The sequence below is a fragment of the Panthera tigris genome, chromosome C2 (genome assembly GCF_018350195.1).
Source record: "Panthera tigris isolate Pti1 chromosome C2, P.tigris_Pti1_mat1.1, whole genome shotgun sequence".
NCBI lineage: Eukaryota > Metazoa > Chordata > Mammalia > Carnivora > Felidae > Panthera > Panthera tigris.
Genome location: NC_056668.1, coordinates 86,987,263 through 87,014,476, shown reverse-complemented (window position 1 = coordinate 87,014,476; position 27,214 = coordinate 86,987,263). Strand labels below are relative to the sequence as shown.

Here is a 27,214-nt window from a genome sequence, read left to right as displayed (position 1 = left end):
ATATACATACACACACACACACAGAGACATAAAGAGAAAGAGGGGAAAATGAGATTTTTAAATAATTATAGAACCAAGTGGCCAGCACTGTTATATTAAAATCTACCAAAAAATTATACTTAGCAGCAAAATGAGTAACCTACTGACCAACGAAATAAGCTCTAAATTGCCCTAAACAAATCAATTATATAAAAGGATTATACTATGAGTCACAAGTCTAGATAGAATCTCAATAACGTTATTTCATTCTTCTATTTTGGGGAGAAAAAAAATTACTAAACAATTCTACTATTTTTCAAAAAACCACTTCAACCAAAGGGCAACTTGATACTGAACTAGAGGTTAATCCCAAAACTGAATTTTAAATACATATCTAGATTGCTCAAAAACTGTTCATAAGTATTAAAGGAAAAGAATGACAATGATAATTTCCTTCTCCTCATCTCTTTGCTTATAGAATTCCCAAGGGAAAAAGGAGTTTCATTTTTAATTAGTAATGTAAGCAATCAAATGTGAATTGACCATAGTGCAAAGATACTACTCAATATAAACTTCCTGGTGAATGTGGCCTTTCAAAAGAACTGTGGATGAGCACCAGTCTTATCCATGTAACTATAGTAAGTAGATAAAATACAAGTAATGAAAGTTCATAGGGTACTCCATTAGTTAATCTAGCCATACACTAGAGCTTCTTATTTTGAAAACAAGAAAATAATAATACTGTTGTAATTAGCAGATACCAAAGTACTCCATAATGTATTTCTATTATCTTTTAGAAAGCTAAATTATAAAGAAACCAAAGTTCACGTATTTTACTATTGGAAATGATGCTACTAAAATTTGATTAACTTTTTTTAAAGTCCTCTCTATTTATGAAACAGTAAGGTAGTAGTATTTTCTCAGGACGGCCAACAAACTGGCAAGACAGGAAAGAATGTACAATGTAAGGATCAGTTTATCAAAAAAGTCTGCCAAAACAAATGTCAAGAGAACTGAATTTAGGATCAAGACCATCATACAAGTACATATTATCAGTGAATAACTCTAAAACCATCCGAAAAATATCTTTGTAAAAAATAGCATATCTATCTTACACTCACTGGATATTGGAATGGGGGGCTTGGAAAGCCCATAATATGGCTGGGGCATGAGAATGAGCTTATTTTACAAGCTAATTCAACCAGGACGGGGAGGGGCAGGGGAGGGGAAAGGAAGAAGGTGGCATTTAAATGAATGAAATCCATGACTGGAAATGAAATTTCACCATTTGGAAGTCTACAAGCACATTGGAAGTGTATGAATCCATGAAAATCTGCATTTCAATAATGGGAAGACATGATAATGGGAAAACATGTCCTGGGAAAGACCCTAATGCAGTTTACAATAATAGTATATCCTACTGACAAGGCATTGCGTTGAGGTGGTTCCAAAGAAGCCTTGGGAAACCAAAATCTCTGCTTACCTGTTGTCACCGTTATCTGAAGTAAGAACTCAAGAATATTCTTAACAGTACATAAAACTAAAATTGCAAAAGAAGGTGAAATTTTCAAATAGTTAAAGCTCTAAGTGATCAGGCTACTAGTTGACCAGAACTCGGTCAAGATAAAAAGTTATTTCTCATGGGGTAGGTAGGTCACATGCTCTAAGTAGCTCAACACAACTGACCTGAAAACGCATCGTGACCTAAGAAGCACATTCTTTACCTTCCCCAGTTTTGACATCTCACGGTACCACTGCAGGCTACATATATTAACATTAAGCAGAGGAATGTACTTATATCAAAAGGACCACAAAAGCAGGGCATGTCGACAGAAGGCAAAACACCAGGCAGGCAAAGCTGCTCTCTCTGAATGTAACAAGCACTATACATATCCCAGGTTCTCCATCTCGTTCCTGTACCGCTGCTCAGACACCTTGCTTTTATGTTGCTTGCTCTCTAAATGCTGCCGGAACTCCATCTCTTCGCCGGCCCCGACATTACACATGGAGCAGTAAAACCGGCCACTTGGAGTCACACACATGGCCAGATCACGGGGGATTCTCTGCCGAGAGCGGGGATTGAAGTAAGGACCTGCTAAAGCAAGAGATGAAAGTAGTGTAGTCACTTCAAAATATTTACTCAATAAACGATGGCAGTCTGGCTGATTATCACTGTAATTTGTCACTCTAAGTTCAAATTATAAAATTCACTGAACTCCCAGCTTTAAAAGAATGCAAAATTCCCAGATTTTCTTAAATTACATTTTTATACAGGTGCAATCTAAAAAGCTAAAATGATTCCTCCGACTATCATCAGAAAGGTTACCATAGGGCCAAACCCAAGCTCAAAATGGCAATGTCTCTAAAAAGTAAATAAAATTTTAAAAACTGTTTAACTTCCAAACATTGCATGGAAACTTTTGTGATTATGCTAACTCTTTAATCCAAAACTTCGACTTCTAAGAATTATCCCAAGAAAATACTGAGAATTTTTGCACGGAGATTTGTCAACAAGGACATTATTTATGACCAGTGTTCATATAAGTTTTTATCAGAGGATGTGGGGAAAGGAGAGATCAAACACATGATTTGAACAATTACGGTAATGGATGCAATGGAAATCCATGCAGTCACCATAAGTAACAAAAACTCTTTTGATTACATGCAAACGTAATTATAATATGCTACTAAGTGAAACAAGAATATCACAAAATATAATCGCATTTCTATTTTAAAGAAGTATACAGAGAGATGGGAATGACATATACAAAAACGTTGGTGGGATTACTAATAATTTTATTTTCTTCTTTTTACATAACTGACTTCTTTTTTTTTTTTTAACTATGTTAAATTGAATTTACTAGCCTGTGCATTCAAAAAAAGGTTATCTAGGGGCTCCTGGATGGCTCAGTCAGCTGAGCATCTGACTCTTGGTATCAACTCAGGTCATGACCCCAGGGTCGTGGGATTGAGCCCTGCATCAGGCTCTCCACTGAGCATGAAGCCTGTTTGGGATTCTCTCTCTCTGCCCCTCAACTCAGCTTACACCCATACTCTCTCCCTCTCTCTCTCAAAAAGAAAAAAGTTAATCTATAATTATGTAAATAAATTCTTTACAATTTAAAATATGCAATGTGACGTATTTATAGGTAAACCGAATTATAACTAATGTATTTTAAGTTGGGGAGGTTGTTTTTTTGTTTGTTTTTTGTTTGTTTGTTTTTTGAGAGAGAGAGACAGAGTGCAAATGGGGGGAGGGGCAGAGAGAGAGGGAGACACAGAATCTGAAGCAGGCTCCAGGCTTCGGAGCTGTCAGCACAGAGCCCACGGTGGGGCTCAAACTCACAAACCGTGAGATCATGACCTGAGCCAAAGTTGGATGCTTAACCAACTGTGCCACCCACGCGCTCCTTGGGAGGGTTGTTTGTTTTTATTGAAGTATACCTGACACATCATGTTACCTTAGTTTCAAGTGTACAACATAGTGATTCGACGATTCTATACATTATGCGATGCTCACCACCAGTGTAGCTGCCATCTGTTACCATACAACACTATTATAATACCATTGACTATATTTCCTATGCTATACCTATTATCCTCTGACTTATTCATTCCATAACTGGAAGGCTGTGTCTCCCACTCCCCTTCACCATTTTGCCCAAGCCGCCCTCCCCTCCCCTACTAATTATTTGTTCTCTATATTTACTTAGCATAATACCCTCTAGGTCCATCCATGTTTTTTCAAAGAGCAAGATCTCATCCTTTTTTATGATTAATATTCCATAGTGTGTGTGTGTGTGTGTGTGTGTGTGCGCACATGCATGTACACACCACATCTTTATCCATTCATATACTAATGGATACTTGGGTTGCCTCCATATTTTGGCTATTGCAAATAATGCTGCAATAAACAGGGGTACATATATCTTTTCAAAATAGTGTTTTTGGGGGTGCCTGGGTGGCTCAGTTGGTTAAGTATCCAACTTCAGCTCAGGTGATGATCTCGCAGCTGGTGAGTTCAAGCCCCACATCATGCTCTGTGCTAACAGCTCAGAGCCAGGAGCCTGCCTGCAATTCTGTCTCCCTCTCTCTCTGCCCTTCCCCATTCGCGCTCTGTCTCTCTCTCTCCCTCTCTCTCTCAAAAATAAATAAACATTTTTAAAAAATAGTGTTTTTGTTTTCTTTGGGTCAATACTCAGTTATGTAACTGACTTAAGTTGGACAACTGCTTATTAATTTTCTGCTTTTCTTTTCTACTGTAAGAAATACTTGACTTTCCTCAAGATATTATTTTCACTGAATCCTACAGTTTAATCTATTTTTATTACTGTTTGGTTTTAAGAATTTTTAATTTCCAGTACGATTACTTCTTTGATCCATGAGTCATTTAGAAGTATTTTAAAATTTCCAAATGGAAATTTCATAACATTTTTTTAAATGTATTTTTTGATATTGACTTCTCATTTAATTGTATTCTGGCCAGAGAATGTAGTCTAAACTGCCATCTGTCCTAAAGTTTATTTTATCTAATTTTTAATTTTTTAAATGTTTACTTATGAGAGAGAGAGAGAGAGAAAAACACAGAGTGCAAGCAAGCAGGGGCAGAGACAGAAGAAGATACAAAATCCGAAGCAGGCTCCAGGCTCCGAGCTGTCAGCATAGAGCCTGACGCAGGGCTGAAACTCACGAGCTGTGAGATCATGACCTGAGCTGAAGTCGGATGCTTAACTGATGGAGCCACCCAGGCACCCTACTTTATCTAAAATCAATACAGCTATCTCAGCTTCCTTTCAGCTGAATTTTTTATCTAATCTTATAACACTTGTCTTTAAACTGGGACTTCAGTAAATTTACACTTACTATAATTACTGACATATATCTGAACTTCTATTAATCCTATTACATTGTGCTTTCTATATGTCCCTTTTTTCTATGCTTCTCTTGCCTTTCCAACTAACTTTTTTTTGTTTTTTTGTTTGATTTACTGTTCACGTGAATTACCTCTGCTGATACGTGTGTGCACTGGAGGCTGTGATGGGGAGAGAATGAAGGACTATTCAGTTCAACTCTCCCCTACTGGAGATAATCAGAAAATGCAGACAACATTCCTCTAAAGTGGCAGTTCTAACCTGAAGGTGTATATGAGAATCACTGAAGAAGCATTTTCATACCACACATATGTCTGGGTCCCACTCCCAATTTACTGACTGAAAATCTCTAAGTCATGGTTCAGGCATGTGTATTTTGTAAAAATTCCCCCAATAAATCTGATTCACCACCCTACTTAAAAGCCACTGCTATAATCTTTTTTTATTTTCCCCCCAAAATGAAGATTTAACATTGTACAACTTTAAACCAAACAGCCCATTTTTATAATGCATTTTACATTTCTCAGCAGGCAAACACCAGGAGCAGTATAAAGGACTATGATCAGAGACCTTAAAATAAAAATAAATAATATACCTCAGCATAAATAAATGAATGAATGAATGAATGAATGAATAAATAAATAAATAAATAAATGCTTGGAAATAAATGCCAACTTGAAAAGCCACTAGACAAATTGAACAAAACAATTAGCTAGCCCCAAATTCCCAGGACTACTTATTCCCATTAAAGGAAATAAAAATAAAGAAGACCATCTGTAGAATGTAGCCAAGGTATGTGGAAATCCACAGGATACCTGAATTATTCTGTACCGTATACATATTCCTCCTATTAGGCATCATCTTATACTCATTCCCTTCTTTCCGGGTCCGCCGCTGACCCGCCTCTGAGGATTCCCTGGAGAAAAGAAATTTTAAAAGAGTGAGACTTCTAAACAAGGATCCCTTTCAACTCTTTTTCTCTAGACAGTCAGTCTTACACAACACTTTGGCCTCAGAGAAAGTGGCAATACCTACGAGAATGAGTTACTCTGAGCTTCCGCCAGCCGCAGCCTCTTGGCATGATTCTTCCCTTGATAGTGAGCCTGAGCCACAGCCGGAGAACTAAAGGAGGCATCACAGAGCTTACAGTAATCGTTCTCTGTGGCCAGGATCACTCTGCCTCCTGGCTTAAAGGAGCCCATCTGACATCAAAGACACAAGAGACAAAGTTAAAAAAAAAAAAAATGTGAAGTTTATTCCCTTCTTTCCTTCAAAGTTCCCTCTAAGTGTTGAAAGATAACCAAAGGTTACGGTATGACCACAGCATTCGGCTTTATAAGGAAAGGACATAATTCATTCCAGAAAAAAAAGCAACAACAACAGAGAGAAAAAAAAATGTTGAGAGACAATGTGGTTTTGTATTACAATCACCTATGTACCGAACTGGTTAATGGCTTGTTGCTGTCTCCATGGAGAAATTTTTTAAAAGAAGCATAAAAGATTCAGGGCAGTACAGGTAAGGCCTAATATCACATTATCAGAAAGGTAAAGTCCATCCAGAATCCATCAGCAAGCCTTTAATGAATGCCTACTGCTTTTAGGGCTTGCTACCTAATGCAGAAGGGATATACAGACATATATTTACAAATGAGCCCCTCTCCCAAAGAGTCTAAAAATTAGCTACAGATGTAGCTGGGGAAAAATAACCAACAGATTCAGACAACTGTATTCAGCTGAGAAACGAGTTATGAGAAACCTAACACAGTGCCTGGAAGATAGTATCTACTCAATAAATACTGTTAACAAAAAAAGACAAACTAGATTTTGGCTAGAGGAGAATAAAATACATAATAAGGAGCCTGGAAAGCATATCGTATTAGGACCAACTGAGGGAAACAGTATTGTTTCATCCGGTCAGAAAGATTTTCTGGGGACAGGATAGCTGTCTCCAAAAATCACAAAGGGCTAGGCTGTGAAAGAAGGTGATGGCTATTTGCTCAGGAGGCAGACACCAGCTGAAAACAGTCCCCAGCCAGGAGTGACCATCTCGTTCCACAGCAGCCTTGAGGAATAAGGGCCCTGTAAACTGCTCAGCCTGAAAATCTGTCTGGGTATTTTCCTGTCCTTTGACTCTGTTTTTACCTTCTCCCATTTACCCCACAAACTCGTGAGGATGGAAAGATACCTGGAATGGCTGTCCACACTTTAAATACTGGAAAACTGATGTTCAGACAAGTAAAATTATGCTGTCATGGTTAGTAGAGGTCCAAGGTCAAAAGAAATTCTTGTTCCGCCAATTCACAAAACATGTAATGCCATGGACAAGTTACTTAGCTTACCTGAGCTTCTAATAAATGTCCAGCTGAGACAAATGTTGCTGGCCCACGGATTACACGCCCACTAATAAGGCCAATACCTCTACGTTCTTGGAAGCACTAAATGCAATCAGGGTCCAGGACTAGAATGAGGCAAGACAAGCATTTGCCATGGGCATGAAATTTAAGGGTGTATCAAAAAACTCAGCCATCAAGATAAATAATATTTTAACGGAACATTCTTACAAATCAAACCTGATGCCAAAAGAAATCAATGTAAACAAAGTATCAAAATTTTAAATACAGACAGGATCAGGAATAGCGCCATGCCAAGCCATATGGCAGCCAAGGCAGAAGGAAAATCAGTAATACCTACCCCGTCTTTAAGTTGTTGACATTTTGTTTACTACTGATTTTTTCAAATTAATTTTGGATTTTTACAATACGACATTAAAATATTTATCTTGATAACTTAATGTTTTGGCTCCCTCTTAATTTTTGTGCCTAAGTCAAGTACATCCCTGACATCATCTTAGTCCCAGCGCTGAATGAAGTGACGCATGGAAAGTGCTTAGCAGAGTGCCTGGCATAGTAAGAGCTCAATTAGAGTTATTATTATCTATGACCATGTATTGTTCTACAGACAAAGACAGATGAAGGAATACAATCCATATTTCAGAGACTGTTACCGAGTACAGGATTTCTTGCCTCAAACACCTGCTTTACCTACCAAAGAGTGAAAGAACTTGGCTCACCAGTATGTGTCATTACACCAAAGTCCAGATAAAGTTTATACAGGCTCTTGCCATAGAGGTAAGAAAGCGGTAATCTGAGAAAACTGACCTTGCTGGAAGGCAAATAGGAAGTCAGGGGGATTAACTGTAATAAAGATGTAAGTGTTTAAGAACCTCTCTTTTCATTCAGAGCTTAGCCTAGACATTCAGAGTTACTTAACCCAGAATTTTGAGAAATGCTTAGAGAAAAGTACATGTACCAATATTTGTTTCATCATTTCATGCATCGCAACCAAAGCCAACGAGAAATCTCGAGGGTCATGGATGTTGGCAAGCTTTACATCCAGCACTACAGTTCAAGGAGTTAAAAGTACCAAGGAGAACCTTTTGGGAGTATTTGCCCAACTGTACCTTGATGGGCTCATGGATGACAAATTTCATCCACGACCACTTGTGCACAGGACAGCTTCCACCCTGACACACGCATCTCACCTGTGGAGGGACTGGAACCGCTGGGGTGGCCACAGGTTCCACCACGCTGCTCATTCTGGCAGCAGGAGGACAACTGTTTGCTGCATAGTAATTTCGGAGTTTCTTACCGTGATTTTTACCCTAGAAGTAAAATGAAATGAGTAATCACCATGAAGAAAATCTGTCAAATTGAGTTAATGTACTCACTAAAAACATAGAAATAAGCGGAGAAAAACCCAAGCGATGTTACCTACATTTTATTTTTTCAGATATATGCAACAGTGGGGTAAAGAGACTACTAGATCTTAAAGTAAAAGAGTCTACTCTTTGGTTCCAATAGAATGATTTATCTGGGAAAGATGAGGGAACAAAGCCAAAAAAAAATATGAATTTCCTATTATTTCTGGAAAAGTATCGCATTTCCCAGTGATCTATGTCCTCCCCCAACTTGTTGCCATTCATATGCCACTGCCTAAATATGAGTTTTATTACACTCTGATCTAATCTACTTTATAAGTCAGTAATGAAATGGATAATCCAGTTATTTTTACAAAAATAGCACTTGCAGAGTATCTTTTTACTTGCAAAGGGCTCTCCTGTGCATCAGCTCATTTGCTGCTCACAAAATTTCCTGTAAGAGGAATTTGTTAGTATTTCCCACACATGATAGCTGAGGAACTCAATCTGGAGACGGTGGAGGACTTGTCCCTGGCACCTTCAGCTGGGGTGAGAAGTGGAGCCAGAGCTTGGGACAGGCCCTCTGAATTGAGAGCAAGGCCCTTTTGACTATATCAGGATGGCTTCAGGAGGCACTGTGTACCTCTACTAAAATGCATTTGCCTCTCTCGGTGTGTTTTAAGTTGTTATTCACACGATTATATTCCCTGAACTGATAGAAACTTCAAGCCTGTAGGCAAACATTCATTCACCATCTACTACAGGCTAAGCCCTAGAAATGAAAAGACCTAGCACACACTCAAGAGGAGGAGACAGATATATAAGCAGGTAATTAAAGTAAGGCGATAAATTCTACCTTCTGACCACTGGAATGCCCTAAAGGTGCTTTTGCCAAAGTCACGTGACCTCGTAGTCAAACTCACATCTGTGGCTTCACCACATTCTAACTCTAAGCAGCATGACACCATTGCTACTCCCTTCGATTGTCTTCTGTGACTCCCACTTACCTCCTGACTTCTCATACTCTAAACTCTGCAACATCCAAAGCTCCACCGTTGGCCCTCTTCTCCATCTACATTATTTTACCCTCATAGCTTTAAAATAATCAACAAGTTAGTAGCTCCCAAATTATCTATCTCCATCCTTATTTTGGACTGAAGGATTGTGTCCCACCAAAATTTGTATGTGGACATCTAATCTGGAGGTGGAGCCTTTGGGAGGTGATTAATCACTGTCCTTATAAAAAGAAGGCCAAGGGCTCCCTCACCCTCCTCATTCTGCCATGTGAGAATCCAGGGAGACGTTGGCTGTCTGTAACGTGGAAGAGGACCTTGCCAGAATCCAACCATGCTAATACCCTGATCTCAGACTTTCGGCCTCCAGAACTATGAGAAATGAAACTCATTCTAGCTCCAGGGCTTTTGTACTTGCTGTTCCTTTTGCCTGGAATGTTCTTCTTTCAGTTCTCTGCATGGCTAGCTCCTTCTTATCTTTCAGGTCTTAACTCAAATGGCATCTCACTGAATGCCATCCTCCCCTACTCTGCACACACATACTCTCTAACACGTTACCACACTGTCTGGTCTATCCTAGTTCCACTTAGCATGATCTGAAATGACATTGTTTGGTTTGTTTTTTATCTCTTTTGTACTTTCTGGAATGTAGACTCCTTAAAAATAAGGACTTGTCTTGTTTACTCTTCTATCTCCAATGTCTAGAACAGCTTCTAGGCACCTGTCTGGTTCAGCCAGTAGAGTGTGCAGCTCGGGTTCGTGAGTTTGAGCCTCACGTCAGATGTAGAGATTACTTGAAAATAAAATAGTAAGTAAATAAATAGATCTAGAACAGTTTGTAGCATATAGCAGGCAATCAGTAAAGATTTGTTGGCTAAATGAACCAAGTATTATAATGGAGATAACAAATATACTGCCAAGAGAATGCAGAAAAGGAATTTGTTAACTCTGGCTGAATGTGTCAGAGAAGGCTTCCCTGAAAAGGGGACAATCAAGTCATCTTTTAAAATGAGCAAAAGTTTACCAGGCAGGTAAGGAGTGAGGGGAAAGAAAATCGTGAACAGAAGAAATACTGTAAGCAAATACTGTAAGCAAAAGCCCAGCCTGCCCTATTGAGGAATCACAAGAGAGACAGTCTTCTGGAGAAGAGAAGGACTTGAGATACATAGTGGGCTTAATGGCGAAACAGATCTTGGACTTCAGAGGCAGCAGGGAGCCCCTGAAGGACTCTAAGCAAAGTAGTTACATGACTGGATTGAATTTGATAAAAATCAACCTGGAATTAGCACAGGGGATAAGTCAGAGTAGATCAAAGCTGCAGCTGGATAGATGAAACAGAGCTAAGGACAAAGCCCTGGGACAATATAATGTAACAGTGTAGTAAGAATGAGGATCAAGAAAATGAGATTGAAAATGTCTGGTCCATCAAATAAAATGAAAACCAGACAAGTATGGTATTATGGAAGCTAGAATAAAGTGTTTCAAAAGAAGAGTCTAATTAGATACATTATGACCAAACAGAAACATACATATAAGGAGATATCTATAAGTGTTCCTAGGGGGCGCCTGGGTGGCTCAGTCAGTTGGGCGTCCAACTTCAGCTCAGGTCATGATCTCACCATTTGTGAGTTTGAGCCCCACTTCAGGCTCTGTGCTGACAGCTCAGAGCCTGGAGCCTGCTTCAGATTCTGCGTCTCCCTCTCTCTCTGCACCTCCCCTGCTCACACTCTGTCTCTCTCTCTCAAAAATAAACATTAAAAAAATTTTTCTTAAAGCGTGTTCCTAGAAGGACTGTTAGTAACACTGAAAAGTAAAAATAACTGAAGTGTCCATCTACAGGATAATGCATAAATCATAGTCTGTTCCTACAATGAAACACTATACAGTAGTGAAAAATAAACATTCCAGGGCCATGCATGGCAACGTGAATGATTCTAACAAAACGCTGAATGAAAAGATCAAGTTGCAAAAGGAGATATATAACAATAATTTTTTAATATGGGAGTTAAAAATATGAAGAGCCACTACAGTTTACATAAGGAAACAGTATGTAGCAAAAGTACAAAAAAGCAATGGAACAATAAATATCAATTCAGTACCGTAGCTACACTTAGGAGCACAGGAGAGGATACAGTTTGGGAAGGGATGCATGGAGGCTTCAACTGAATGGATAATTTTCACTCAGCTTGATGGCAAATATGCAGGTTCATTATGTTATTTTTGTGCTTTTTTATGTCTGAAGTATCTCATAAAAATTTAAAACAATACTAACAACGACAAGAAAAAAAAGAGTTGTTCACCAGGTCAAATGCTATTGTGGGGTTGAGCAACGTCAGGACAGAGAAGTAATGCTTGGATTTAAAATCAGAGGTTGAGTAACTTTGCTAGAACCATTTCAATAGAGGGGTTAAGAGGTGACATGGAGGGGCTTGGCGAGACAACGGGAGATGTGAAAACAGAAATAACTAGTATAGGCAAATGTTTAGAAGGGTTCTATGACAGGGCAGGGAGCAGACATATAGGGTGGAGAGTGAGAAAGGGAAGTGGGTCAAGGGAAGGCTGGTTTTAAATTTGGGTTTTACTTAGGCTCATTTGCATGACAACAGAAGGAAGTCAGTAAAACCTGAAGAACAGATGGTACAGGAGCCAAAGCATGTCCGTGAAAAGGCAGAAGAAGATGAGACACATGGTACTACAGGAAGAGCCAACATTAGACACTATTCACAAGTTTCAAGCTGACGTTACGTCCATCACAAAATGACAATCATGGCAACTAATGTTTTTTAGCATTAATGTGATAAGCGGTGCTCTAAATACTTCATATATATTATCTCGTGTAATCTTCATGAAATCTCCATCAAGTAGGTATATTACCATCCCCATTCTACACATGAGGAAACGGAACTCAGGAGAGTTAAAAACTTGCCCAAGAGTTTCCAGATAGCTAGGCAGCAGGTACCTGGGCTTGTGTGTCCCCATCTACCCTCTACAAACAATACAGAACAGTAAGGAAAACAAATAAAACTACACAAAAGCCATGCCCTCCACATAACGAGAAGGCACAGAATGCCCAGACTTCAACATAACTATAAGTAAAAATGGAGAAAACATCAAATCCCAGGGAGCACTCACTCACACTTCTGCCACATGCATTCACAGTAAGCAAGAGAGTCTTTCTGCAGGAAAGATAGAAGAGGAAGCTAGCAGCAGACCTAAAATTGCTTTCAAACCACCACCAGGAAAAATAAACCCACCCTAAGTTTGTAAACACTAAAACATGATCTGGTGGAGCAGAGCACTCACTACTGAACGGGGCTTAAACGTACACATGATCTGAGGCAGCAAAGTGGCTTCTGGAGGAGAAAAAGACAAAAAGGAAGGGAGAGGCACCTTTTGGCACATGGGAGGCAAAGGGCGGGAAACAACAAAACAGGAAAAGTTAGCATCCTACAAAACAACAACAACAAAAATTACAGGACATACAAATCACCAAAAAAAAAAAAAAAAAAAAAAAACCAACAACAACAAAACCTGAAGAACTGAACTTTGCTACGGTCACAGAAGAGACAGTCACTGAATTAAGACTCTCATAAAGCACCCCAAATCCTCATAATGAACAGATGAAAACACTAGTCAGTTCTTTATTTTATTTTATTTTTGAAAACTAATCAATTCTATACAAAGTTATTACCAAAAAAATTAACACATCTCAGCCAATGAACTCCACCCCCCAAAAAAACATATGAAACAGAAGAAAACCATTAAGACAATACTCCAATTTGAACTAATATAGTCATTTATTTGGAAATCTGAAACATCACGTTATCACCTTCAATCAGAATCCAAGAGGTACAAGGAAAAATGGACAAAAGAGTAAGAAATGAAAAGAAGGGTAATTAAACTTAGGAAAGAAAAAAGAGAATTTTATCAAAAATGAGAAGTAAATGCGTGCCAAAGGAAAACAGACACAAATGAAAATGTACTAAGAGACACTGAAGAAAGACAGAAAAGCAGTCAAGAAAATAAAACAATATAAAGACAAAAATCTTAAAGGCTCAGAGAGGAAGCAATGGAAATGGAGGACAAGAAGGAATACTTTATGCAAAACTGGAGCCCCTGAAAGACAAAAAAAACTAAACAGCCAAATAGAATATTTGAAACCATATTCAAATAGAACTAATATTTGAAATTACAACCCAAGAAAATTGTCCAAAAGTAAATCAAGACCTGAATCTACATATTGAAAAGGCACGCCAGGTTTCTGGGAAAATCAACCTAGAACAATCAGATCTGAAGTATATTTTTCAAAAGGTATGAGATTTCAAAGAAAAAGAAAAGAAAAAGCCTCAAGCTTTCCAGGCAAAAAGAGCAAATAACTTACAAATGCATAAGAATTAGAATGGCATCCACAATATGTAAAACAAGGCAGTAGCTGAGAAGCATTTTTTTTTAATGACACTTAATGAAAGTGTCAACCAAGGATTTTATGTATAGCCCACTGTCCCTGTGTCAAGGGTCAGGACTACAGAAAAACATTTTCAACATACACAACCTTAGGAACTCAGTACGTGTTAAGTCCTGCTTGAGGAATCTTTTGGACCTTCGTCCAACCAAAAAATGACTGGGAAAACTTCAGCAAAAGGGCTGATGGTAAGTATTTTCATAGATATAATTCTAGATCAAAAACTAAATAAAAGGTGGAGATCAGGATGAAAGATTGATGTTCAAATATTACACGACACAATGGAAATCATGCAACAAAAAACAGAAAAAGGAAGAGGAAAAGTAGAACAAGCCCATTGATTCTGCAATAGGTAATTTAGCTGGAATACCACTGAAAACTGACAAACCAGAGGGGGGCCTGTGTGGCTCAGTTGGTTAAGTGTCTGACTTTGGCTCAGGTCATGATCTCGCGGTTTGTGGGTTTGAGCCCCGTGTCGGGCTCTGTGCTGCCAGCTCAGAGCCTGGAGCCTGCTTCAGGTTCTGTATCTCCCTCTCTCTCTCTCTGCCCCTCTCCCTGTCTCTCTCTCAAAAATAAATAAACGTTAAAATAAAAACCCTTAACTGACAAACCAGACAATACATTAAATAACTGAACGGGATAGTATGATCACTTAAAGTGTATAAATAATAGGGATATGAGAATGGACTACAAGGTATAGTAGGATGTGATATACATTCCTAAGTATACGTTTTTGTATAGTTCTTACTTTTAGAACTGTATTAACATTTCATAAACTTAGAAAAAGAATCAAAGTCAACAAGAATTGGGGAGGACTCAAAATACAAACAGAAACAAACAAACCTTTTGTATAAAAAAATGAATAACACAACAATACTGAATCGGGGGGGGGGGGAACTATTCACATGGTCTTAAAGTATCACCCCCACGATATTTATTAAACACAAAAAGAAAAATAGTAACTTTACAAAACAAGAACCTTATACCAGGCAGCATCTCTGTAACCTAAGTAACTTTTTAAAGCAACATTTTTACTATATATCATGCTAAAGACAAAAAGAACAATACACAAATATTATCCTCTGGTTAGTAGGTTTTTCATGGGGATGTAGCTTATCAATCTGCAAACTATGTATACTGAGAGAGAGAGAGAGAGAGAGAGAGAGAGAGAGAGAGAGAGTTGTGGTTAATGAGTGCCTAAGTTTTTCACTATCCTAGAAAGAAATTAAACATTAAGAAAAGATGAAAGGCTGGAATGAACACTGTCCTATTGTACTGAAATTGGAAGTTTCAATCTGAACTCAGTTTTCAACATACATGCACATAAGTATATATAAATGTGTGTACACATAAATATATATAACTAGCTCTGCCACTGAGATGATCTAGAAACACTAACATCCCAGTAGCAAAGAGTATGCCTTGCACTCAGATTTTGGTTTCTAAACACCATTTTCCAATAAAAGTATACCTGGCTCCTTGAAGAAGTGGCTAACATAGGGAAAATACAAGAAAATCCTAGAATCTTTTGTATTCAGGAATTAAGGAAGCATGACAAAAATTACAGGGATGTGTTAAAAGGACACAGGCACCAGCTTGAAGATTCTCACACTTTTCAAATCTGGGACAACATAAACATCGGAATAAATACTGATAGTAATACATTATATCCGTAGAATAAAATAAGAATCCATAATCTATGGTGATTGAATGAAAGCAGAAAGTTCTTCCTTAAGGTAAAATTCCAACTAATAAAGGTAGAAAGAATCATTAAAACAGAAAAATCACCATTTGGCAAACACCACAGTAATAATCACTGCAGGGAAGAATCATCAATGGAAGTTAAAATTACTCAGTGAAAATACCATAAGAAATAAAATACAGAGTCTCAAAGTACCTCCCCACATGATACTTATTAAACACAAGAAGAAAAATAGTAACTTTATAAAGAAGAACCCTGGCAGGCACCACCTTAACCAGTGACTGAAGTCAACAGCACCAATGATGCAAAATTTTCATGTCATCTCCTTCCCAGTATGATGCACGGGGAATGATGCAACATCACTTCTGTGGTATTTGTGTCAAACACACACACACACACACACACACACACACACACACACACACACACACAGAATCTGAGCTTAATAATGAGAAAACATCAATCAAACCCAAATTGGGATATTCTACAAAACTACTCTTCAAAAATTGCAAGATTGTAAAAAACAAAGAAAAAACTCAACCTGTCTAGATTAAAGGAGACATAACAACCCCATGCAAAATTTCATCCTGGATTGGATCCTGGAACCAGGAAAAGGACCCCATTAGACAACTGGTGAAATGTAGTCTGTAGATTAGATAATATTATTGTTATCAGTGTTAATTTTCTGATTTTGATCATTGTACTATAATTATAAAAACATTCACATTTGGGGAATCCGGATGAGGTACATGCAGAAATTTTTGGTAGTGTTTCTGGAACCAGCTTGTAAGTTAAAGGTTATTCAAACTGAAAAGTTAATAAAATAGGATAAAACTTGCCCAAAGCCACAAGTAAGTGGCAGAGCTGGGATCAATCCTGAGCCACCACGCCTCACTGCACCCTAGGAAAAGTCAACAGTATTAAGGACCATCTCAGGTACCAGAAACTGTTCTAAATGTCTTACACATACTATTACTAGTGACATCATCATCTTCTTCATCATGAGGCAGAGAGGAGTTAGGATATATTTCCAATGTCATACATCTAGTAACTAGTGAGACTACAATTTGAAGACTAGTTTGACCCCAAAGTCCATGATTTCATGTTCTTAACTAATAGCCTACAGAACAGATACTAGCAAAGGAAACAGTAAGAAAACAAGAGACCCTTAAAAATTAAAGACATAAATGCCAAAGTAAAAAAATTCAATATAGAGTTAGAATTCAATACCTCTTAGAAATAAAGGAATGATGAAAGAGAGAAGAGATAAGCAATATAAAGAATTGATCCAGCTAGTCTAGGCAAGGGTTACCAGAATTACCAGGAAAAGAGAGAAAGTATAGAGAAGAATTTTATCAAGGAAACAGCATCAAAGAAAATCCCCCAGAGCTCAAGAGAAACAGGAATATGCAAATTGAAAGGAACTACTAGCACTGACCAAGGCCAATGGGAAAAGAGGCACAACTAAACACATCCATCACTGTGAAATTTCAGATATTGGGGATCAAAAGGAGAGCCTAAAAGCTTCCAAGGAGAAAAGTTCCAAAATTAAAGTAGGTCACCCACAAAAGAGTAAGAATCAGAGTAAGATTTCTCTTCAGCGATTCTAGATTACAAAACACACACACACACACACACACACACACACACACACACACGCAGACACAATGAGGTATATAGCCTTTAACATTCTTAGGAAAAAAAATTTCAACATGAAAATAAACTGTCACATAAGAAAACATAATACACACATTTTTAGACATACAAGGGCTCAGAAAAATTTATTACTCCCTCACTTTATTTTAAAGAGAGAGATGTATTGTAACGTACATTTATATTTATTCTTTCTTCCTTCAAGTAATGTGAAGAGGTACTTCAATAAAACAAGATTGGAAAATAGAAAGAAAGGAAGAAAACATGTATATTTAGAAAAGCGTTGTCCAAGCCAGAGAGCGAAGAAGAGAAATCCAAAATTGACATCGATGCAGCAAACCCAGAGGGCATGGGAGGATGGAGGGATCTGGGATAAAGGGGGGATTCCACACAGTGGAAAGTACGACGCACTGGAGGGGAAAATGGGGATATGATAAAGATATATTATGTAAGGAAAAGAAGGCACAAGAAGAAAAGCAATGAAAAACTCTAGGATATACAATAAGCTGCACAATGAAGTCAGGATCCAAATGTGAAACAACTAGTCCAAACTAGAACAGGAAATCAGTGGGTCTAATAAGGATAAATAAAACGGATTGTAAGCAATAAAAACAAAGATTAAGAAGCTAGCAATTGTTATAAATTCATAAGATTCTTCTCCCTATGTTTTTAAAGTATCAGAAACTCGAGGAAAAACAAAAGGTTATTTCGCAGTTAAAATCCACATATGAAACGAACTAAAAAGGGCATGATTTTGAGCAACTGGTGGCATTCAAGAAAGGGTCATCCATTTGAACTTCGCTTTTGAGTAGCATGGGATCGTGACATTGGAAACAGAGAAGAAAACAGTTCTACTGTGGACAATAGTTCCCTACTCATAGTAATGCAAAAGCTGAATGTCAACTTTCAACAATTGGAATCAACCTTATAAATAGAGCAACAGAAATTTTAATTTGATTATCAAATAAACAAAAATGTGATCAACCTTAACAGTGTCAAAGTAAAACTATTGCCAACACAAGATGAGAGTTGGAAGGCAGAATGGACAAGGAAGGGATAGAAGAGGAAGAGAGAACAGGTGATTACCACTTTTCATTATATGCCCTTTGTTCTATATGCATTATTTTGAGTTAAAATTTCTTTAAATGTTTTGAGGAAGCTGTTCCTAGTGGCAAATGCTACAAAAGGTCGAGAAAGAACTAGATTTGACCTGTAAGACCACAGGTGACCTTGGAAAGGACCATTTCAGTAGAATTTTGGAACGGAAATCAGAATGCAGTGAATGAATAGAAAATTAAGACCAGGAGAGGACAATTATACCTGTCAGAACTCTTAGGAGAGAAGAGAAAAGTTGCCAAAGAAAGGGATTAAAAGCACAGGAAAGGTTGCTGTTGCTATTTTTATTTATATAGAAAAACCTGAGCAGGTTTTTAATTTGATCGAAGTAAAGAAGTGATGACAGGTGATGAAATCCACAGTTAGGGCAAGGAATCAGCCTCGTACAGAAGAAGGGATATGTACTCTTCTGAAATAAGAAGGAATGAGGTCAAGGGGACTAGGATGGAGAGGCAGAAAGCTGGTGAGACACAGCCACCGGCAGGATCATGGAGACCTCCTGTCTTCTAGTAAGTGCATTTTGACTAAACTCAGTCCACTGCAAGTTCGTTTGGAAAACAACCAGATGGGAGAATTTTGAAAAACATAAAAATTAGCTGCGATTAGAGTTGCTGATCATGAAACCGGGTAGCCAATGTTAAAATATAAATACCAAAATCAGTACTCCAAACTTTGGGATAACATCAATTGCATTCTCTGCATTATCAATTAACATCACTACAATCAGCATCACAACTGTAGAACTACTTTTTTTAACCTGCATTCTGTCTCCCTTTCAAATTAATCTAATTAATACAGTACATTGTTATTTGGCTGCTAAATATTACAAATAGAAATAGATCTATGTTTATGACAAACTTTGGAAATGCACCTTGAGTGAGCAGTTATTTTTCAAATCGACACGCAAATTAGCAAATAAATTGGTTGACTTTATTTTCAATCGTGGATGCCCTGGCAAAATTTATCCATTTTTGGTTGCTTGTTTTATTTCTGCTAACAACCTTCTATCCAAAGTAGTTCTTCCTCTGGGCATGTCTGCTGCTAAAACAGTGTTGTGTTACTCCATGCCAGGCTTGCCCTAAGTGACCTGAAGCCTGCAGACAGATTTTAATAAAATGAAGATATGTTTTTCCTCCAAAGGTTTTATTTTAAATTAAGATATAACTGAAGCCATAATTGTGAGACTGTAAAAATAGGTAATCTCATTAAAAGTAAAACAACTCAAGGTATTTTGAAGCAGATGGACTGGGTTAAAAAGACCTGGGAATAAAACTAAATCTGTGGTGACCACAGATACCCAGGGGTCATTGAGAAGGCAGCCCCAACACAGGAACATCAGGATGTCAGGGAAAGAAGGTGGTGAGTTTAAAGGGAAATAATGAGCAGCTTCCATTGTGTGTCCTGGATTTCTGGAACATGATACAGTTAGACTCTAGCATAACACTGCCCACACCACACTGAAGGTTGTTTATAATACCCTGGGCAATTTGAAACTTTGCGATTTCAACAATGGCACCAACTGACTAAAACGTTTTGAGTAATGTAATCACCGTGATTTATCATTTCACACAAACCTGTTTCTAGCTTATAAACAGGCTACCACTGACCCCTTTTATCTCACGCATAAGAGAAATAGTGAATTTGTGGTCTTGGTATCACTCGGTATTAAAAATTATAAAGCAGGTTTTCAGAAGTAAAACTTTCCATCACCTCATCAACCACTTCGTTTTATTAGCCTACTTACAATCATTACTGTTCTGCCTATTCCTGGTTCTTGGTAAGCCTTACTCACTGGTCTTACCCTGGTCTTCAGTAGCCCTTTTCTTTTTAATTTTTTTTAATGTTTATGTTTGAGAGAGAGAGAGAGAGAGAGAGAGAGAGAGCAGGGGAGGGGCAGAGGGAGAAGGGGTCAGAGGATCTGAAGCAGACTCTGTGCTGACAGCCGAGATGGCGATGCAGGGCTCAAACTCAGCAACTGAACTGAACCGTGAGATCATGACCTGAACCGAAGTCGGAAGTTCAACCGACTGAGCCACTCAGGTGCCCCTTCAGTAGCCGTTTTTAATCATTGTCTATTGGTGTACTGTCTATTAGCCTTTGATGCATCTTACAGGCTGACATTTCTGTTTCCCTTCTGTAGTGGTTTCACCCACCTCTAAGTTATGTCCATGCTCTGACTGTTTATTATTCTGACCTACTCTTTGATCCACACTCGCTCATCTCAACCACATCTATCTTGTTGACATTCAGATTTTACTTCTAAAATTAACTTTCTTCCAGGTGCCTGGGTGGCTCAGTCCATTCAGCATCTGGCTCTTGATTTCAGCTCAGGTCACACTCTCACAGTTCATGAGATTGAGCCCTGCATCAGGCTCTACGCTGACAGCACAGAGCCTGTTTGGGATTCTCTCTCTCTCCCTCTCTCTCTCTCAAAATAAATAAATAAACTTTAAATAAATAAATAAATAAAATTAACTTTCCTTCTATACTATGCTAATAAAATTGTTCCATACTTTCACACGCTCATACATTAACTGCTTTCCCTTGTTTCTCTGTAAAGGGAAAACAAAAACAAAAAACCTCCCTCTTTAACAATAACACTGACTTCTTTCAAATCTTTGCTTCTAAGCTCTTAGAAACAAACTTAGAAAAAACCCAAACTTTTAATTTTCCATTAGGTTCTACTTTCTTTATACCCACTTGCTTCTCTTTACTCTATTTTTACCCTAGTTCTTGGCTGCTTAAATTATCCACTATGACAGGCTATCCTTCTCCAACTTTTCCCCTTAAAAATTCTGATTATAGAGACATTTATCTAAATTTCACTTCCCTGTTCTCATGTTTTCTAATTTACATATTTACCATATCATGAACAGAGCTGAAATTAAGTACAATTACTAATCTTATCAACTAAAAAGTTCAGAGCACACACGTGCACGTGCACACACACACACACACACACACACACACACACAAATGTAGAATCAAAGAAAAAACAACAACAAATAAATGCAGATTGTTTCTTATCTAGGTTAAGCCTTATAATCCAATGACCCTCTTCAAATTGAATTCTCTCTATTCATAACCAGAAGCATCCATTACTGTCTATAGAGCCATAAAGTGATATTAGGAGGGGAAAAAAGGCAGGAGATACAGATATAATCCATACACACAGATTAAAATTACACATTGCCCAAGAGTTTTACCTCATAAAAGTAAACAACTCTTCTTTAAAGGGCACACACAGGTAGGTTTTCTCTCAAGTTAATGACTTAAAAATCAAACCTTGAGAACTTAAGCTTGATTTTTCAAAGTGAGTCTTAGCCTATAAAACTGGCCATTCTGCAGGAATAAATGAAGAGGAAAACTAGCACTGAGTCTTGGGTTTGACAAGCATTATCCTGACTCCCCTCAAACAGTAAAAGAGGCAAAGGAAGACCCTGTATCAAACACTGTGGTGGAGAGTGGTACACAGAGAGAATGAGAGTGGGGCTGGGGAAGGGGAGAAAATGTAAAAATAAAACCAGAAGATGCCTTCATGCACCAATGAGGACATGTGCCAAGATCTGAGATATAATTAACTCAATCCTCTGCACCTGAGGGCCAAACAAACCAAAACAAAGGGAACTCCGGGGAAGCCACACATTGTCTCTTCCCCCAAATCCCCAGGAAAACAATATACCATCACAATATTTCTGATGTACAATCACAAAGTGACACAGTCATCAGTCTTTAGGATCAAAACAAAACAAAAAAGATTTACACTTACAGTGAATAAAACCCGTAAGTTAAAGATGGTTATAGTGGCACGATGGAAGAAATACTTGTATAAGTCATCTTTCTACCTTACGTCTTATTATCGCAGCTACTCGTGCAAAGAATAAACAGCCAAATCAATGCTGACCCAGAAGACATCCTTTCATTCAGTGGTGTTTGGCCCCAGTTGCTTCTCAGGTCGCCTTTTTCCAAAAAAGGAAATTACATAATTGTATACGGATAGCAATCTACAATAAAAAGAAATACCGTACCCTCTCTTTCGAGCCAAAAGTTAGCTTTCTATTTGTTCTTAGGTAATAACACCCTTTAAAATTTTCCTTTCTGCTAGCCATTCTACATGGAGGTGAAAGCTTTAAACCTTAGAAATGATTATCAGTTCACACTAACGGGCTAAAAGAAACCACAGTATGCTTCCTATGAAGGGTAAGGCTCAATATTCCAACGTCATTTTATTCTAACGACAGAAAAATACATGTTTTCCTTAGGAGTGACAGGTTATATAAGAAGAGTCAGAGGTCAAAGAGACAAAGTGTAAGATTCATAGAGATTACCTTGCACTGAGATAAACTGTATTAGCTACAAGATAATATTTATAAGGCTAATTCTTATAAACCATTTGAACTGAGTTTGGTACATTATGTTTCAAATACCTATTCACCTGAGGATTGCACCCTGGTCCACGAGCACAGATGATGCACATTTGCCTACAACAAGTAGTAAGCTATCAAATGCCACACAGTTACGTTGAGAGTCCATTCTGTGAAACGTGATGCTCTCTTTTAATGTAGGAACCTTATGCTTTTTAATCAGACAAACTAATATCTAGTTCTTCACTAAGCCATCTTGATTATTCCAGGCACAATTGGTCATATCTGGAGACATGACTCTGAAATGAGCAAAGCCCTAAAACATTCTCTCACTAAATTCCTGGTTTTCTTTTCTTTCCTTACCTGATAATGAGCCTGGGCTTGCTGCGCTGAGTTCAAGGTGACATTGCAGAGTTTGCAGTACAGGGGCTTACATAGCTCCTCCAGGGCAGAGTCTTGCTCTCCTCCCTTAGGTAACTCCTCTTCCCCTGCCAGAGGCAAGGAAGCCTCCTGCCCAAAAGGCTTCTGTGGCGGAAGCTGCAAGGTTCCTGTAGACCTGGCGGCCACTGACATAGGAGGAGAGGATGAGGGCCGCTTAGGCAGAGGAAGCCCGGCGTGTTGCAAGAGGATCATTGGGTAGGAAAGCCTTGGGCATAATCCAATGGGCGATGAGAAGTCAGGTCTTCAAATCTGAATCAAGAGGGGAAAAAAAAATGCTCACTTAAAAATGTGACCTCAGCAATATGACATGTAAATGACCACACCACCTGACCCCTTCCTCTACTTCTCCAAGCCACCTTTGGGATTTCTTTTTGCCTCCTCTAGCAGACCTCCCCTGTCTGTTAATCCACACTGACACTATGCTCTTCCACTGAGAACAGCTTTATAGATTTCGCTTTATTTTGCTTGGCACAGCTCCAACTGCAGTCCCTCTGGCCCATGAACATTAATAGCATTGCATCCATGGCTAATTAAATCTAAAAGTCACATGGCTGAAATGGACATCAAAGGTCACCTAGTCCAGACCCCTTCCCTCAGGCACACTTACACTTAAATACTCTTGATGATAATTATGCATAGACAAAAACACTACAGGCTAAGAACCTTAGCAAATGTCTCCTTTCCATCCAAACTAGTCTTTCCATCCAGATGATGTCAAAAAGAGCAAAATAAAGACTGTCATGTCTTGGAACCCTGAAAACACTCTGAGAGCTAGCTAAAATATCAAGGAAGTTTAGGAATAACTCAGTTACAGTGTAACAAAAATAAATAAAAGAGTTCCTTCCCATCAACCAGTAATAGTTAAATAGGTAAGCCAATGATTCCTCCCAGCAGAGGCTGTAGACAGCGTGTGGGCCACATGCAACTTCAGATGTCCTCTGTTTGGAATATACAGTGTTTTGTTTTGCTTTCACTTTTTAAATTGAATTAGTCATCAACATTTAAAAATCAAGAAATTCCTGGCTTCTCCTGACAAAAGGATGATCTGGCAACACTTGGCACCTGGTCCTATATGGACAATTAGCTAGTCAGTGCTGAGAGGCTGAGAGGCCAGTAGCCAGGCTTGCCTTCTTGGGGCCACCTTCTTCCCCACTTGGCCTGCTGTCTGTATCTGTGCTACTTGCCTGCTCCCTGTAGGCCCTTAAGCATAGGACCCCACTTTGTATGGCCTTACATTCATGAGTTGCCTAAAAAATCAGAATATTTTCTCTTCTTCTAGCCATAAATTACCTGCATAAAATAATGTATCAACTAAATGTCCTATGAGGTAATGGATCACACTACCATTAGCCCAATTTAATTCTAGTTCCTCATCGGTCTTTCAGCAATTTCCTTTCTCCTTTTTATTAAGTAACTGATAATCTCAATTCTGGAAAAGATCCAATACGTTCCAGTACCTCTTCAATTTTATACATGGTTTCTCCAGCCTCCCACCCAGCTGGCATCTTCTAACCCTGAGTATCTCAAAATGAACCACAGTACACGCTCTGAGTTCCCATGATTCTAATTAACCCAAATTAAAATCCTTACTCCAAAACACACAATTCCTTCCACTCTCTCAACACTACTAAAACCTCTTTTCTTGGTCAATAAAATATGGCTATTTTAAACTGCTGAAATTTTCCAGCTGCAATAGAAATGTGTACATTTTCTGACGATAATAGATTTACTAAAATTAACCAAAATTTTAAAAAGTTAAACATCTCTTTTAGCACAATTATAAGTATACCTGTGGAAACTGCAATCAAGTAGTAACTTTTATACTAAATTCAGGGTCTGGGGGCAGCAGAGGATATCAGGGCAATGGCAAAATAACGGAGTTAAGAGCAAAATACAAAAATTATTAGTCATGATATTCAACAATACTTCTCATTCATCATAATATTTAAAAGAACAATATTATTTTATTCTTAAGCAGAAGTATACTGTCCATATCTCTAAGAACATAAAGAAAAGCAATACAGATTTAGAACCTTTAAAAAGTCAGATTCTCTATAATCATATTATTCTTCTCGATTAAATGAAACAAGACAGGCATGGATATTTGAAAAAGGGAAACTAAGGAGACAAAGCCACTTTTTCAAAAAGTTAGCTATCTAATTATAATAATTCGTAATATTAAAAGACTACACATGCCACCCGTACAGAGACATACTGCTACCAAACTGCCACAAACAAGCTGCCAGTTCAGAAAATGGAGGAGAGTGTTGAAACATCTGGATAAAGGAAATCGACAATACAAACAAAATCAAACACTACTGATTGCCTAGACATGTCTGGACTTGTTTTATGAAAGCTCACTCCCACTTGAGGAAATTCCAGCACGCATCCCCCCAGTGTTGCCTACAGGTTTCCATCAAAATAAAGTCCAGTCTCAAAGCACAAAGGTCCAAGAGGGCCCTTCCAGAGGTGATAAAATCCTGTGCATTACGGAAAAAATTCTTGCCAAGTACGAACTACCCATTATCACATTTTATCTTTATAATTTTTAAAGAATGGCCAGATATTCCAAAGTTATTTCTTGTGATATTTAACAAGCAAAATGATAATGTCAACTCCCAAAAAGGATATGTGCATGACAACTACATCAAGTATTACCATGCTGGGGGGGGGGGGGGAGGGGGAACCTAACATAAAAATTAAATCTGAAAGAAATAAAACCTAGTCTTCAGTGAAAGTCTTTAGTGATAGAATATAGAGAAACCCAAAGCGTATGCGACTCGGATCCGTTCAACTACTGCATTAGAGTAAAAGAAACTAACTTGATGGCTAATGTAAATAATATATTCCTCAGACCTTAAAAACCATTCAATCTGATGCTTTAAGTGGCATAAACGAAGGACTTATGGTGGTTAACGTCCTGGTTTGGAAGGGGTTGAGGGAACAATAAAGAAAGTCAAGCTTTCATGGTGTACCCTGTTTGAAGAAAAGGAATGATCATGGCATAGTTTTCATGATCAGACTGGGGCCTACTTTTCACATACTGTATTAAAGACAATCACTTTCTCAGTTGGAGAAACCTACAGAGGAAAGAATACAGTGTAAAGGAACAGGTTATTGGTACCACAGCAAACTAGGGAAGTCTACAGTAATTGGGAATTCAGGAAATGAGGGGGAAATGGTGAGCATTACTCAGAGGTCATCAGAACGCAGCGAGAAGTAATGAAAGAGAGAAAAATAGAAAAATAATCAGCTGAGGCAAGGTCTATCATATAAGGAAGATTCAGAAGAATGCAGGGATCTGGGGGAGAAGAGGCCTTGGTGAATTGGCGAATGTTTTCCAGTCTCAGCTAAGACGGTTCCGAACCCAAGGGAACCATTTACACGTTTGAATCTAAGCTACATACACTTCAGTATCGCCCACGTATACCTTACATTCCTAATATGTGCCTGCATAAACACGAGCGCGCACACACTCACGCACCTCGATCCCATAAGGATGCCATCACGAAAGATGGAATCCCCGGTCTCCCACCGGGCGGGGGCAAGCGTGAGGGCCAAGGCAGCAGCACGCCTAGACCATCCAAAAGGTGCACGTGAAATGCTCAAAAACAAACACAAATATCAGCAGCGCAAGCCTGTCACGTGGAGGGCAGGTGGAAAGCCCGCACCCGAAAGAACCGCTAGCCGCCGTCGCTCCGGGGCTCGTCCTAAATGCCCCGCGGCTCGCGATCGCCGGCACTTACCGGAACCCTCGGGACGCGCGGGGAGTCTGGGCGCCGCGTCCACGCCGGGCGCCCGCCACCGTCTGCCCCGCGCACCCGGCTCGGCCCGGCTCAACTCCGCCTCTCTCGACGCAACTTTCCCGGCTGGCCCCCGCCAAGCCCCCTCCGCAGCTGAAGGCTGACTGTCAAAA

At 38.7% G+C, this 27,214-nt stretch overlaps 1 protein-coding gene across 1 annotated transcript; it reads right to left on the bottom strand.

Annotated features, from left to right (window-relative positions):
* ZMAT3 (zinc finger matrin-type 3) lies at positions 1-27,214 on the bottom strand. Its single transcript, XM_042956570.1, has 6 exons — positions 27,045-27,214; positions 23,221-23,547; positions 8,392-8,511; positions 5,886-6,052; positions 5,666-5,766; positions 1-2,074 (listed from the first exon to the last, which is right to left on the bottom strand). The coding sequence occupies exons 2-6, from the start codon at positions 23,488-23,490 to the stop codon at positions 1,863-1,865; spliced, it is 870 nt and encodes a 289-aa protein (XP_042812504.1). The 5' UTR covers positions 23,491-23,547; positions 27,045-27,214; the 3' UTR covers positions 1-1,862.